Here is a 15566-nt window from a genome sequence, read left to right as displayed (position 1 = left end):
TATTATCTTTTTATTTTATGGAAGATGAGAAAAATCGCTTTAATTTGCTTAATGATTCATATATTTAGAGCACTATATTTATTTTGACATATTTTCTTTGCTTATTTTATTATGTAACATCTGTGTCCGGTGAAATTCACTCACTATTCTCATCGAACATAGCAGTTAATTTTTCTTTTGAATTTTCAATCTTCTTAAAAGATGACTACTTTTTTTTATTAAAGTCAGTAATATTGTAGATATGCTTTCAATAAATCTTGAGCGTATGTAATTTTTTAACGGAAGGCCAGTAACAACTAAAGTTTCTTCTTTAAAGATATCAGATAATTAGAAGTAACAAATTTGAGATATATATATATATATATATATATATATGCTTATTATACAGGATGATGTAGTTATCGGGAGTTTGTTCTAGCTGCATGTTGGAACCAAAAACAAGTGAAAAATAGAAGGTTAACGATACAGACATAGTTGATTAATAAAATCATGATTGATGCTAATATGAGGTAAAATAATTTGGAGTGGCGTAAAACATGTGATGATTAATATGGTATCTGCAAACGCACATTAATTTGTTACATTAAGATATTATATTAATTGGAGTAGTATTGTATAAGATAAAAATTGAAATGTTCTGTCAGATAAATAATTGACTTAAGATTTACGTGCAACGCACGTACAACTAAAATAAATGACTAAAATATTAAACGACTAAAATAAATTACTAAATTATTAAACGCACGTACAATTAAAATAAAAGAACGAATGTTAAATCGCTAAATAGTAAACGACTAAAATATTTTCGAAATCTTAATCGACTTTTATGTCCTTCAAAAAATAAATTATTTCTTCAAAATATAATTCCATGTTGAATAAAATTGTAATATTAATTGAATGGGATTCTAATCCGATCAGGTTTCCTACTTATTCTTAAGTTTACGACCAGACCAATTTCACAAGGACAAGAACTCATATTTGCATCGCCTCTTTTTTCCTACAAAAAGGAATACGGTTCCTAATCATTTTATTGCAACACACACGACATATCAATTTTCTATAGGTAAGTTAATTTCCTTTGTCACAAGAATTGTAATAGTTGTATTCTTTCCTTCTTGCTGCTTTTTTTTTTTCTCTCTATCAGCATTTGAATCAATGATGGTTGTGTTTTGGGGTGACGAGGGATAGGGTTTTGTTAGGGTCTTGAGTAATCTGCATGGGTGTTTCTCTTCTTAAGTTTGTATGATAATCGTCATATTTGTTTTTTTTGCTTTGGGGGTAACGCGGCTAAATTGTTGGAGTTTTGGGTATGTAAATACTGCGTGTAGCATGTTTGGTTCAATCGCATTATCTTTGGTTTGGTTGTCTTGTTGCATTGTTTAATTGTAGATATCTTATCAAATAGTGTCGCATGCATGAATAGCAATCATATTTGAGGTAATTTTATTTGATTGATGTTATTCATGAAAAACCCATAACAAAATATACCCAATGAATAAGCAAATATTAAAAAAGAAACGACCAAATGACAAATTAATGCAATTACAAATTATATGTATTTTTTTAAATTGTGATCCATTGGAGGGTCAAGCAATGGCCAATTACTTATTGAATTCAAATATTAGTTTACTAACAATGTTAATTTAGTATATACATTAATTAGTTCCATTTACTCAAATAAAATTACCTTTAGAACAAACATGCATGTGAAGAACGGTGCTAGAACATTACAAAGTTAGGGATCCATCTATACAAAGACAAAAAAGAAAGGCTCTATATTCCTTATCCCTGTAGTGACTATGAAATCTACCAAGCTATTTTCATCTTTTACATCCTGTACATTACACCAAAACGCCAAAAACCATAAGCATTTATATTTGATCTTCTGTACAGCATCAACTTTCACTTCGAAGCATCTAGCTTCCTTTCCTGCCATAATACCCAGCAAACACAAGCTAATCTAGAACTCCTTACTGCAGGGGCGGCTTAACAGTATTTGTGGCCTAAAGCCAATATTGATAAGAGGCCCTAAATTTTATTTTTAAAAAAAACAATCACACGTGTGTGTGTATATATATATTTGAATTCTATTTTTCTAATATTTTGAGATACAAAATTATTAATAACTTTTTATAATCGATCTCTCCTAAAAATATTTTGGACAATATTATAATAGTTTTTAACTCTTTTATTTTATTTTTGAATAACTTGATTCATATTTTTCGTGGCATATTTAAATTCTAATAAATGAATAAAAGACAATATATAACTATGAAGTAAGAATAAAATGAGATGATAATAACACTTGAAAGTTATAATAATAGAATTTAATTCAAGAAAAATGATGACTTGATTTCAAGATATATTTTTGCTCCTTCAATAACACAAAATACTTGAAACTTCAGGAAAAAACAAAAAAGAATGCACGATATATGATATCAATAGTACTTTTAAGCTATGAGTTTTCGAATAATACTATAAGTTATCAGATTTAAACCCGAAAAAAGCAAGAAAGAGAATATATAAGAGTATAAAGTTATGACAACGATTAACTCTTGGACAAACCAAGAAAGAAAATGAATAGTGTATAAATATGATTTAGTACTACATATTTTCTAATGAAAAAATGGGTAAAAAGTGGAATATAATAATTTCACTTGTTAGATTTTTTGTTCATACAAAAAAAGGTTTGAAAGAAATTCACATTTATAAAAAGTATTACTCTCACTTCAATTAGTTACACATCTATTCTTTCCTTTTATAAAAAAAAATATCTAATTTTCAAGGCAAAACCTACTCATTATTTTTCTAAAACAACCTATAAACCTATTTTGGTATTAAAAAAATAGGGCCCCCAAAATTTGGGGGCCTCAAGCATTTGCTTTAGACGCTTTATCCTATAGCCGGCCCTGCCTTACTGTATAGGGCATGACAAAAAGCATTTTGAAATGTTAAAAATAGTAACCAGATTTGGTATGAATAATGAACCCAATTTCTCAACACAAATACAAACTTGTATATTATGCTTACCGAATAGAATTACACTGGAAGCAAGAAATACTAACGGGATTAAAGGGGGATGGAAGCATAACCATAAGGGGATGAGAAGCCAGAGATACAGAGATAGAAAGGGGGTGAGAAGACAGACTCAGAGAAAGGGGAAAGGAACTTCACAATATAATCGTCTGCTTTATTTTACTAACTTACTGCTATTTAAACATTCTCTAACCCGGGTCCCACACATAACTTGCTAAATTTTCCAATACGTCCTCCAAGATGTTATTTCCATTCATAACAATACCCCACATCCTCAATAAGAACATTGTCCTCAAGGTTCGAGTAGAGCAACATTGATATCATAGCGGTAATTATGCCAAGACTTGAACGTGGATCTGATGTTACATCAACGAGAAATGAGTCTGAAAAACGGCTATCAAACAGATCCCATTAGAGTAATGTTGCAAAGCACAATATTGTAATATGCAACACCTTTGAGTCAACTATTAGATATAGAGCAGCAGTTGAGATCTCACACACTGACTCATGAAAAGCCATATTGAACTTAGCCCCATCTAGTCTGGCAACACATTGTTCCATCACCCATCCATTGACAACGGGACATAATCTCTTCAAAGCCTCCTGGAAAGCATGGTCTCTTAGGATAATGGAAACTAAAACAAGGTTAGAAACAGTATTTTTAGCAACTGTAGCTCTTTTGTCTAGACACCAATATTTACAAGCATGAAGGTAGAGTCTAGAAAGGTTCCTGGCAGGCGTATGTAATTGATAGACAGAACTTTCATGCTCAGATACCACTGAGTAAAGAACAATTTCAAGGGCAACAACTTTTCTCAACTCCGGCTTAAGTTTGTCAAGCCTTGAATCCATTTCTCCAATCTTTTGCTCTAAACCTGCTTTATCTTCACACTCGCAGGTTTTCACGGTGTTGATTATTTCATCATCGCTACCAAAAAAATAGCAACTTCCACCAAGTGCATCCACATTCCTTCCGTTGTAATTCAAGTAAAATTGATCGTTTGATGCCTTGTACCACCATTCATATTTAGCATATATACCATCCCAACTGTTGTTTATAAACAATTCAGAACAAATACTACCAACCTCGAGTATTTGCCTTGTGTCGACCCAATTGTAGACACATATTCCAAAATCTCGGTAAAGCCACAGAATACTGTTATTGGTACCATCACTTCTCTTAGTTGCTCTAAGAACTCTAGTAAGTTGTGGCATATTCATGCCAAATGTAAGTTGCAAGAGAACAGTAAAGGCAACAATAACAACAACATCAAATAGATCCCTTGCTTTTGTCTTGTGTTCACCCAAGAAAAGGTTAGCAACCTTGTGAGAATAGTTTGATATAACTACGTGGAAGTCATTGAGCTCAACTATTGTATGTTTGTTAATTGTCAGTATAGGTTCATAGCTCATATTCCATGTACCAGCTCTTGCAAACCTTGTGTCGGCCTTTTGAAATTTTTGATCTAACAACTTCAGCACCTCATCTACTAAAACTTCGGCGCCTTTTTCTGTTATAACATTAAGAACGCACTTCGCTAAAGTATCTTTTTCATAGTATCGTAACATAATTTCAGCATGCAATGCAAATAACAAAACAAGAAGGTTTTGTCTCCTGGGTAATATTGTCGCTCCTAGTTCCAACTCCGTCAAGTCGGATGAAGGATCTTTTTCAGCATTATAATAAGGACGAAAATATAGAGATGTAACAGCCAGTATCAAATTAAATTGCAAAATGTAGGAATGTAAATACGATTTCTTTCCGGGATCCATTACTATAGTCGTAGAGTTAGAAAATGCAAATAAGCAAAACTTGCCAGCAAATCCCAATAGTAGTAGTGCTTGAATGTACTCGGTATGACCGGTTAGACTCAAGGTCTTAAATTTTACGCCAAGAATAGTAGCAGGTCCACCAAGGTTCACAATGAGTAGATCCGCTCCGGGGTCGAATGGGAATCGAGTCACGTAATCCTTAACTAGTAACAATTGATTGAAAGTTGAAACCAGTTTACCACCAGGATCCAATACATACTTAAATGTTGTCCTGGTGCTAGCAAGTTGAAGGCTAATCAGTGAGCCTGTTTCATTTCGTCCAGAAATTTTGTCGAACACTTGGCCATTGCTAAATTTTGGACCTAGCATCTCTGGATGAGTAACACCATTGGGTACGGGAATTGTGTTGTTGTCTGTCTCAATTAAGTGTTCCAGCTCAAACAAAATAGAAGTACTATGTCCAGGAACCACTGCCAAGGGAATAACAGAAAAGGCATTTGCACCTTCCTGCATTGATTTTGCTTCCCAATCGAGAGCCACTGTTGCGTCTACAAAGTCTGTATTCTTATTCAATGATTCAAAATCTGGTTCTTCATCAACCATAGGGGAAATATAGATTTCTGAAATATCATTATTTACCCTAAAAATTGAGTAACAATTAAACTTATATTGTGGTTTTAAGGATATGTGATTTAAACCAGTACCAATTGATAAACAACGAATTAAATGGACAAATTGGACAATAAAATAAATCAAACCGGTATGCAAACAATGCCTCGCCTCGATTCGAGATAGTCTCGAGGTTATTTAATAAGAACAGTAGAGGATGGAACAAACCTCGATGAACAGTAAGTAAAACAAAGAAAGCAACGTATGTGTATATTCTTATCAGTGAATAATGATTGTTTTTTTTATAAGTGAATGAGATCCCTCTTTATATAATAGAAGAATCCTAAATAAGGTACAACTCTAATAATGGAAGTAGATCCCATGATTGGCACTAATAACCGTTTTGATTTGATTTGTTCCGGGATTTCTACCGTGATCTTCGACCGGTTACTGATATCTCGCCATTCCATTATTATGCCTTACTCAAAGTCAGTCATGCTTGATCTCGATTGTTGCTAGCCTAGATCTCAATGAACACTTCGATCTCCAGGCTTGATGTTCTATATTCGAGCTCGAGCCCGATCTATTATGAGGTTACCCTCGAGACAACTCCCCTGCCAATGAAATTGGGTATGCCCGATTTTGACCGTATACAGATAGTCCCCTCGTTTTTTGGAGCGTAATGAGAAGAAATGAATTCGAGACTTCGATTTAATACCTCGATCAATTATGACGTCAACATCGTGACGTAAGCGATAGAAGCGATTGAAGCGTCGCATCTGCACAGTTTCCAAGGTCATTAATTAATGCCAGTTGATGGTCAGCCACCAGTACTTTCAAACGATCTAAGTGACTATTATAAATAGACTACCTTCATAATCTTCTCAAACTTTACTTTCAAACTTCTTCTAATCTTCAAAAGCTCGTCTATTCTCTTTAAGTTCATCAACTTTTCCGGTTTCCGTTTGCCAATCTCTTATTAAAACAGAAAATTTGCCTTCTTCTTCCTTAAACCTCATATAGCAATGGCAAAAACAACAAAGACCGTTCCTCAAGAATAAAAGGCCTCCTCATCATGGCCGGCCGGTGACAAAACACCGGTGGAGCCACATATCGAAGAGTGCATCCCCGGGCCATGTGAACTTACTTCCGACTTTAAAGTCGAAAAACCCTCTTCAGTTCCTGGCCGATGCAAGCCCATGTCTAGATATATCTCTTCGATATCCGAAGGCGATCTCGAGCAGGTGAAAAAAGACTGCCACTGGGAGAATAAGGAGGTGGTGATTCCTACCCCCAAGGAGGACATCACCACTCATATGAAAGGGTTCTTAAGTGTGTATGCTTATTCTTTCACACTGGGTTTCATCGTTCTTGTCATAATCGACTTCTGCCGCCAATACCGGGTAACCCTAGGCCATATCTACCCCTCTTTTTGGCACATTGTCATTTTGCTTAGATTCTTCTCGAGACAAGGTTGAGGGGATGTCTTTCACCCATGATCATCTCATTAGGCTATACAGCCCCCGTCTTTATCGGGACGGACTAATAAGGCTTCAGCGCCGGGCCACGAAGGTGCTGTTCTCGAGCATAAATGAGGACAAGGACCGAGGATGGATGGGCCGGTTTGTCCGAGTCAGTACTTTAGACTTAATCCCCGCCGAGAAGATGCAAATCTCCGAAGAATGGAACATGAAGCGTAAGTAGAACATCATCGATAACGTTTGATTATTTGTTATGTTTCCTTTACCTCTTCTTATCTATATTATTCTTTATGGTGCAGCTTCCCCCTGGTTTCCTGGTGCAGTACCGGACCTTGCAGGTTGGGTTCGACAACTGGTTTTAACCTCTTCGTATGCTGAGTGCTCGTGGCGTGATTTGGCCAAGGGTCGATGGGAGGCCAAAAATCATGGAAAGTTCCCCTGTCCGTGTTTGATGCTTTTTTGTGAAATACTTCTTTTTAACTTCATTTCTTCTCATACAGGTTTTGGAGATAATGTCGTCATGAGGCCGCCTCCCCTAGGGGAAGAGGAGGTCCCGAAGTCGACCAAAGACAAGAAAAGGAGAAGGGCATCGCCTCCAGATACCCCAAAGCCCAGGAAAAGCACGGCTCGAAAGTCGAAGACTAATCCCGCCGTTCTGTCTGCCAATGTAGTCCAAATTCTACGAGATGAAGACGAGGAGGGAGAAGATGCCGACTTCCTGCTGGTGGCTCGGAAGAGGGAAGGCATTGAAGCTTCGAGAACTACTGAGCCTGTGACGGTCGAGGAGGTTCAGCCGTAGACCGAGGTGATCTCGGAGGAAGGTCTGAGCAGAGTCCCCGAGTCATTGGGTGTTGATGATACCTCCTGCCATGATGAGCAACCGGCGGGTGTGCTCGAAGGGTCTAGTTCTGAGGCCCTTCAAATAGAAGAGTATGCCCCAAGTGACTCGCTCGGGGCAATTAACATTGATGATTCGCCGCCCGGCCCCACATTCTCTGAGGGGCAATTTCGGGATGCCCGGTCCATGGGGACAACCCTCGAAGGGGATGATATATTTCGCGATTGCTTTGCGAGGGTCGATGATGTTCTTGACCTGGACGCATCACTCATTTTTGATGAGGCTCAGCGGCTTCTGAACCAAGTGAGTTTTATCCCATGTTACCATGCTTGCGTTTGTTCTTATTTCTCATAAGTCTAATTTCCTTCTTTTCTGTACAGTCTAGGGCGCTCTATCGAGAAGCGTCCTTCAAATATCGAGCTGAGCTGGCTCGATGTGATGCTGATCTCCAAAAGCTTACGGAGTAGAGAGACGCCCTCAAACTCCTCTATGTGCAAAAAGAAGAGGAAATCATGAGTATTCGAGCCGAGCTGACAAGAGCTCATCAAGATCAGATCGATCTCATTGAATGGGTAATGTAATTTTTTGGGAGCTTGTTATGTATTAACTTGATATTGGCGACTAACACTTTGATCCTGCAGGTTCAGCAGAAGGACGAATTGGTTTAGCAGCTTTGTGAGGAGGCCAAGATGAAAGGGGCAGAGACTTTGGGGTGGAAGCAGAACATGGACCGTCTTGCCTCGGAAAAAGATGCGGTTCGGGCCCAACTGTCTTCGGTTGAGCGTCAACTCCAAAGTGTGAAGGGGGAAAACTTGGCCCGAGCCCAGAAGGTTGAAGAGCTAGAGACTCGATTGGCCGCTGAGCTTGCAAAGGACACATCCGAGGCAGAGGCGCTCGTGGCCTCCTATCGAGCCGACACTGAAGCGGCTAACACTCGGGCAAAGGAAATTTCTGATGCTACTGAGGTTAGATTGTCCCGTGTTGCCGAGCAAGCTAGGCGCCAGTCTCGGAGAGATACTCTTGAGGAGGTACATGCTCGTGGCTTCGACCTCACGACTGATATCGAGAATGTGAAGGTTTTGGAGGACGAGGCCGGAGCTTTTCTTTCCGATGATGAAGACTCTGCGAGTAGATCCGAGAACGGAGGAGATGAAGATGAAGCTCCCAAAGATGCGGCTCCCGAGGCGGACTAGGCACTTAGGATTTTTGTTTTTTGTGTAAGACCATGTGTGGTATTTGTAAATACTTTGCATATATGAAAGATTCCTTTTCTTTCCGTTTCTTCTCCGATTTCTAATTTATGATAAATTCTGTTTTGCCTTTGCCTTGTGAAAACTTTATTGTAATCGGGTTGCTGTAGCCTCTATAATCGAGTGAGCAATAGCTTGAACTCAGAGTAGAACAAACCCTTTGGTTTTTGAGCTTGACGTCATACTGGATTATACTTTCCAAGTTTAGAAGCATAGAAAGACAATATAACAAATTAAAAGGATGTTATTGGTATGGTATTAGCTAGATAATAGATGTTGTAGCTGTATTTATAATCTCTTACCAAAGAGAAGATATAATATTTCTACCTACTGTTAGAAATAGTCAAGGATATTACACGTAAAGCATTCTAAACGTCGTACTTAATAAAATGGGAGAACTTGCAATGCTGAGGTAGTCTTCCTCAACTTCTCGGTTACTGTACATGTTGACGGTACTCTTATGCTCTTGTATTTCTAAATGATTACCTCGCAAATATTATGTCAGAATCTTTCTTTCCCAAAATCTATTAAAGAAAAAGTTGTTGGGTTTATGAAAGATTGGGAGAAATAATTGTGGAATTTTCTGTATATTGATCTCTGTCAAAGACAGTGTTTATATACAAATATCCTATGTAAAATAAAATGTAAAAGAAATGAATTTTTGTACACTTGTCCTATTTGTATTAACTTAAGTATAACTACCTCTAACATATTTTATTCCTCTCTAGAAGTATCTACAAAATTAACAGTTGTACTAAATTTAATCTAGACAGTTGTCTTTTAATCTATCAAGTTTGTGATCAACGTCCTTGATGCAGCCACGTGTCTCATTATTTTCCATACACATAAGTCTATTGACTTTCGATGTATTCGATGAGTGTTGTGTCTGAGACTCTTCTTCTTTCTTCTTCCTTTCTTCTTCTTTGAGAAAAATTGATGAAGACCTTTGTTTTCTTACATCCCCCCTCAAGTTATAGGGTATAGAAATTACCCCCAACTTGGTAAGAACCGAGTGATGAGAAGGACCAGAAAGTAATTTGGTAAAGATATCGACAAGTTGTGAAATAGAGGGAATATATGAGAGTGTGATGAGGCCGGAAAGATACTGTTGGCGGACGAAATGGCAGTCCAACTCGACATGTTTTGTCCGCTCATGAAAGACTAGGTTTCTAGTGATATGAATCGCCGATTTGCTGTCAGAGAGTATAGGATCCAGCAATGAGGGTGTAATAGAAAGATCTTCAAAAAGCCTAGTGAGCCAAGTGAGCTCTGCAACAACACGTCTCATGGATCTGTACTCCGCTTCGGTTGATGATAGAGAAAGAGAAGCTTGTTTTTTCGATTTCTATGAGACAGGGGAACCACCAAAAGAAATGTAAAATCCACTAACAAAGCGTCTTGTTTCCGGGCAAGAGGACCAATCTGCATCGCAAAAGGCAATCAAATTGAGAGAAGGTGCTGAGTTAAAGGGAATCCCTTGACCTGGGTCAATGTGAAGATAGCGGAGATCATGTATAGCAGTAGTATAATGTGAAAGTCGGGGACTTTGCAAAAATTGGCTAAGTTTGAGAACATCAAAGGATAAATCGTGTCTCCTATGAGTTAAATAATTCAATTTGCCAATGAGATGCCGATAAACAGTAGGATTTGGAAGAAGGGGTATGTGGTCTGCATGAAGCTTGGTAGAAGGCTCAAGAGGAGAAGCCACTGTAGAAGAATCAGAGACATCAAACTCGCGCAATAAGTCCATAGTAAGTTTTCTTTGACAGACAATGATCCCTTAGTTTTCCCTGATAATTTCCATACCTAGGAAATAATGTAGGTTTCCTAAATCTTTGACTTCAAATTTTGTATGAAGAAATGTTTTGATAACTACAATTTCTAGTAAATTATCTCCACTGATAATTATGTCATCCACATATACGGCTATAATAAAAATAAGATTACCTTCTTTCTTGAAGAATAGAGAGTAATCATTCAATGAAGAAGTATACCCTTTGAAACACAAAGCACCAGCAAGTCGAGCATACCACTGTAGTGACGCTTGCTTTAAACCATATAAGGACTTTCTAAGTAGGTACACATGATTGGGACTTGGTGGGGATAGTCCAGCTGAAAACTTCATATAAACCTCCTCTTGGAGAGTGCCCCGGAGAAAAGCATTACTTACATCTAATTGATGAATTGGCCAGCCTTTTTTGGCTGCAATTTTCCGTAGACACCTTATAGTGGTCATCTTGACCACCGGTGAAAAGGTTTCACTGTAATGTATGCCTTCTTGTTGAACGTCTCCTTTGACTACGAAACGATCTTTAAGTCTTTCTATTGTCCCATCAAAGTTATGCTTAACCTTGTACACCCACTTACAAGGTAGGGCCTTCTTTCCAATAGGTAGCAAAACTTCATCCCATGTATGGTTGGCCTTTAAGGCCTCAATCTCTAAGTCCATGGCTTTCTACCAGCCTGGGTCCAAAGAGGCTTGAGAGTAGCTGCTAGGTTCTAAAATTTATTTCAATGCATAAGATGCTGATTTTGAGGTGATAAAGCTCCAAAAGAACAGAACTGAGGCTTAGGGGGAAGAACAATACAAGAATCAGTTAGGTCAGTTAGAAAACCTTGATTGCACACATAATCATTAAGATGACTTGGCAATTTGGATTCTCTAGAGGATCTTCTAAGCACTGGTGTGTCATGTGGGGTAGATACAGTTGGTCTAGGTAAAAGGTGAGCTCGTGATGAATCAATTCCAGGAGAAATAGGTGATGCATAATTGTGAGGAGTGATATTGGTGCTAGGTGATGTCTGATGAGAGAGATATTGAGATGTAGTTGTGCTAGGTGAATGAGATGGCTCAGAACTAGATTCTGGAGGGTGAAGAATAGTGGTACTATCTTGGGGAGAAGACAAAGGAAAGATAGTATCTGAAGGTGAAGAATTGGATGCAAAAGGGTACTTGTCTTCATAAAAATGGACATCTCTAGACACAATTATTCTTTTGGAATCCAATTCTAATAATTTGTATCCCTTCTATCCTAAAAGATATCTCAAGAAAACACAAGTTGTGGCTCTTAGATCAAATTTACCCCTTCCACTAGATAGAGTAGAAGCATAGCGCAAACAATCAAAAGTCTTGAGATTGGCATAGTCAGGTGGTTGGTTGAAGAGTACAAAATAGAGTGTCCTTCTTTTAAGAACCTTATAAAGCAGCCTATTGATCAAATGAGTGGCAGTTAACAAGCATTCTCCCCAATAAACAATAGGAACCTTGGATTGAAATAATAGTGCCCTAGTAATTTCCAACAAGTATCTATGTTTCCTCTCAACAATCCCATTTTGTTGAGGAGGAGTAGCTACACAAGATTTTTGGTGAAGAATCCCTTGAGAATGAAGGAAAGCAGACTCTTGAATCCCTTTTTCAAGTTCAAAAGCATTATATGTTCTCAGTTTTTAAACTTTAACACCAAATTGCCTTTCAACCATAACTAAAAATTTCTTCAAGACTCCAAAGGCATTTCTCTTGGTGCTTAAAAGAAAAGTCCAAATTTCTCTACTATAATCATCTACCACAGTTAAGAAATACTTGAAACCATTATGTGTAGTGACTATATAGGGTCCCCATATATCCACATGAATTAATTCAAATGATCTCTTTGATTTAATCTCACTTAAGAGAAAAGGACTTTTAGTTTGCCTAGCTTGAGGACAAATATCACAGAAACATTCAGCATTAGAAGGAAAAGAAATAAAAGTGAGATGTGTCATTGATGAAAAAGGCAAGTTCCCCAATCTACAATGCCAAAGGTTTACATCAGAAATTGCATTTGTAGTAAAAGGAAAAGAAACTAGAACTTGATTGAGAATATTCTGTTTTGAAGGTGAAACTACAATTTCTTCAGACTTATCCTTAAAGTTGATAGAATTAGGTCCCTCACTTGCTTCACCAAAATTTAAGCCCTCTTCATTAAAGAGGCCTGCAACATACATTTCCCATAAGAGAATGAGAGAATGCAGAAAAATTGTGAACAAAACATGTTAACTGATAACAGATTATACCTGAAACTAGGTATATGAAGCACATTTTCTAAGAAAAAATTAGATAGAATAGAAATTCTGCCTATGTGAGTGACAGTTACTTTAAAGGAATTAGGAAGAATTATGTCTAAAGGAACAGCTAGAGGAGACAAAGAAATGAAAGCATTTGAATTAAAACACATATGTTCTGATGCCCCAGAATCTATAATCCATGTACTTGAATTAAAAAATGAGAAACATGATCTAGAGTATTTAATAATAGTATCAACAATAGCATTTGCATTGATTTCTGAGTTTGAACTTCTTGTATCTGCTATTTTGACTTGCTTGATCAGTTGAATTAGATGAGAGAACTGATCTTTTGACATATGTTGATTCATCACCTCCTGTTGGCTTCTCCTTGTTCCCTTGAAATAGCAGTATTGCTTCTGATTCCACTGTGTGTTGTTCTTCCATTTGTAAATTCAAAATCATCTGGGAATCCTATGATTCTATAAAAATCTGCCACTGTGTGTCATATTTTCTTGCAATAGGTACATAAGACATTAGGATCAAACCTAGTACTCTTTCCTTTAGGATTTGGTGATTTCTGTGGTGTATATCTAGATCTTGGCATAGCATTGTTGTTCTTTTGAAATTGTCCTCAGCTCTTTTGTTTTCCATTTCTTTGTGAGAAGGTTCCTTGACTAGTGAAATTTGCTTGACTGCCCACTATAAAAGTTGAAGTATTAGTAGTTATGAGAGGATTGACATATACTTCTCTCTGATTTTCATCTTGTAGAACCAGTTGAATAGGCATGATTGATATTAGGTAAGGGGTTCATCATTAGAATGTTTCCCCTTGCCTGTCCATATGCTTCATTCAGTCCCATGAGGAATTGAATGAGCCTTTCATCCTCTTGTGACTTTTCTAGCATTTCTTTACCTTCACAAATGCATGTACATGTGCATTTCACATTAGAGTTCAGTGAGTCCAATTCATCCCATAGTCGCTTGAGTTTAGTGAAGTAGCTTGCTATGTCACTTGTTCCCTGAGATAAGCTTGATAATTCCTTTTGCAGATGGTATAATTTGGCACCATTGGATTGGCCAAATCTGTGTTCCAAGTTGATCCACATCTCTCTGGCAGAATTGGAGTATATGACATTGTCTCCAATTTCTTTGGATAAGGAGTTCAATAGCCAAGATGTAACCATATCATTGCACCTTAACCAAGGTTGATAATCCTTGGAAGTGACAGGAGGAGGTGCAACTGTTCCATTGATGAAGCCCACCTTGTTCTTGGCTGAAAGGGCTATGAGGACAGATCCCTTCCATCCTTGAAAACCCATTCCATCGAAGATAGCATTGACAAGACTCACGCCTGGTGCATCATAAGAGTGAAGGAAGTAGGGATGATTGAGATCGATATTGACGCCATTTCCAGTTGAAGTTTGAGCCACATAAGTTTCAGTGGAATCAGGCATGATAAAAGATATAGATGATTAAGAATGATGTTTTCAAATTACCAAAAATCAAGCTAGATTTGCTCTGATACCATGAAAGATTAGGAGAAAGAATCGTGGAATTTTCTGTGTATTGATCTCTGTCAAAGACAGTGTTTATATACAAATATCCTATGTAAAATAAAATATAAAAGAAATGAATTTCTGTTCACTTGTCATATTTGTATTAGCTTAAGTATAACTACCTCTAACAGATTTTATTTTTCTCTAGAAGCATCTATAAAATTAACAGTTGTACTAAATTTAATCTGGACAACTGTCTTTTAATCTATCAAGTTTGTGATCAACGTCCTTGATGCAGTCACGTGTCTCATTCTTTTCCATACACATAATTCTATTGACTTTCGATGTATCCGATGAGTGTTGTGTCTTAGACTCTTCTTCTTTCTTCTTCCTTTCTTCTTCTTTGAGAAAAATCGATGAAGGCCTTTGTTTTCTTACAGTTTAAGCTTGTTATAGCTTAAAATAGAGAATATGGGAAATAGAGAGAAAAATGAAACGAGTAGATAATCACAAAGATTTTAATCTCGTAGTTGAATAAAAAGCCACAAGGACTTTAATCTCAATAAAGGAGTTAAAAATCCGAAGATTTTAGTCTCCAAAATGATAGTAGAAATCACTGGGATTTAGTCTTCCATAAACAGAATATAAAATGAATATAGAGGAAAAAAATAAGTTCCTTAAGCTCGTTACTCATTTGTATTCGAAAATATATTCAAAGAACCAGAAGCAAAGTAAAACCAGAAATGTAGAAAGAAATAGAAAATTAATCCGAGCCTAGTGAATTCTTAATGTTTCCTTAAGGAACTTAATCCCCTCCTAGTACCCGAGGTTTAGTATTTTTTTTCTCCTAGGATAGAACGGATTACCTTCACTGGTGTAGCGGTACTTCAAACCCCAGTGACCAACGAACTCAAAGATCAGTAGCAAATCATACTTACTGCTTTTTTCTGTTAAAAATAATGCAGAAGGACGAAGGAGAAATCAGAATTTTCGTAAGAAAAATTTGTGGGAAATATCATGTATTTATAGCCAAAAAGTT

The 15566-nt window shown here is 37.1% G+C and overlaps 2 protein-coding genes across 2 annotated transcripts in view; one reads left to right on the top strand and one right to left on the bottom strand.

Annotated features, from left to right (window-relative positions):
• Positions 1-9888: 9888 nt before the first annotated feature.
• The window catches only part of LOC104117629 (uncharacterized), a 106638-nt gene continuing 100960 nt past the window's right edge, over positions 9889-15566 (top strand). The window contains exon 1 of the mRNA XM_070186227.1: positions 9889-10738. The gene's annotated coding sequence lies outside the window, so the exon portion shown is untranslated. The remainder of the gene's footprint in view (positions 10739-15566) is intronic.
• Positions 13790-14485, bottom strand: LOC138898699 (uncharacterized). The gene has a single exon (XM_070184787.1). It carries the CDS (start codon positions 14483-14485, stop codon positions 13790-13792), a length of 696 nt encoding a protein of 231 aa, XP_070040888.1.

The sequence above is a fragment of the Nicotiana tomentosiformis genome, chromosome 9, assembly GCF_000390325.3.
Source record: "Nicotiana tomentosiformis chromosome 9, ASM39032v3, whole genome shotgun sequence".
Classification (NCBI taxonomy): domain Eukaryota; kingdom Viridiplantae; phylum Streptophyta; class Magnoliopsida; order Solanales; family Solanaceae; genus Nicotiana; species Nicotiana tomentosiformis.
The sequence above is the reverse complement of the archived record's forward strand: the minus strand, read 5'-3'. Positions and strand labels throughout refer to the sequence as shown.

What these genes read in the sequence shown, in the direction of transcription:
- LOC138898699 (XM_070184787.1), bottom strand. Translation starts at nt 14,485, where the DNA reads ATGCCTGATTCCACTGAAACTTATGTGGCTCAAACTTCAACTGGAAAT.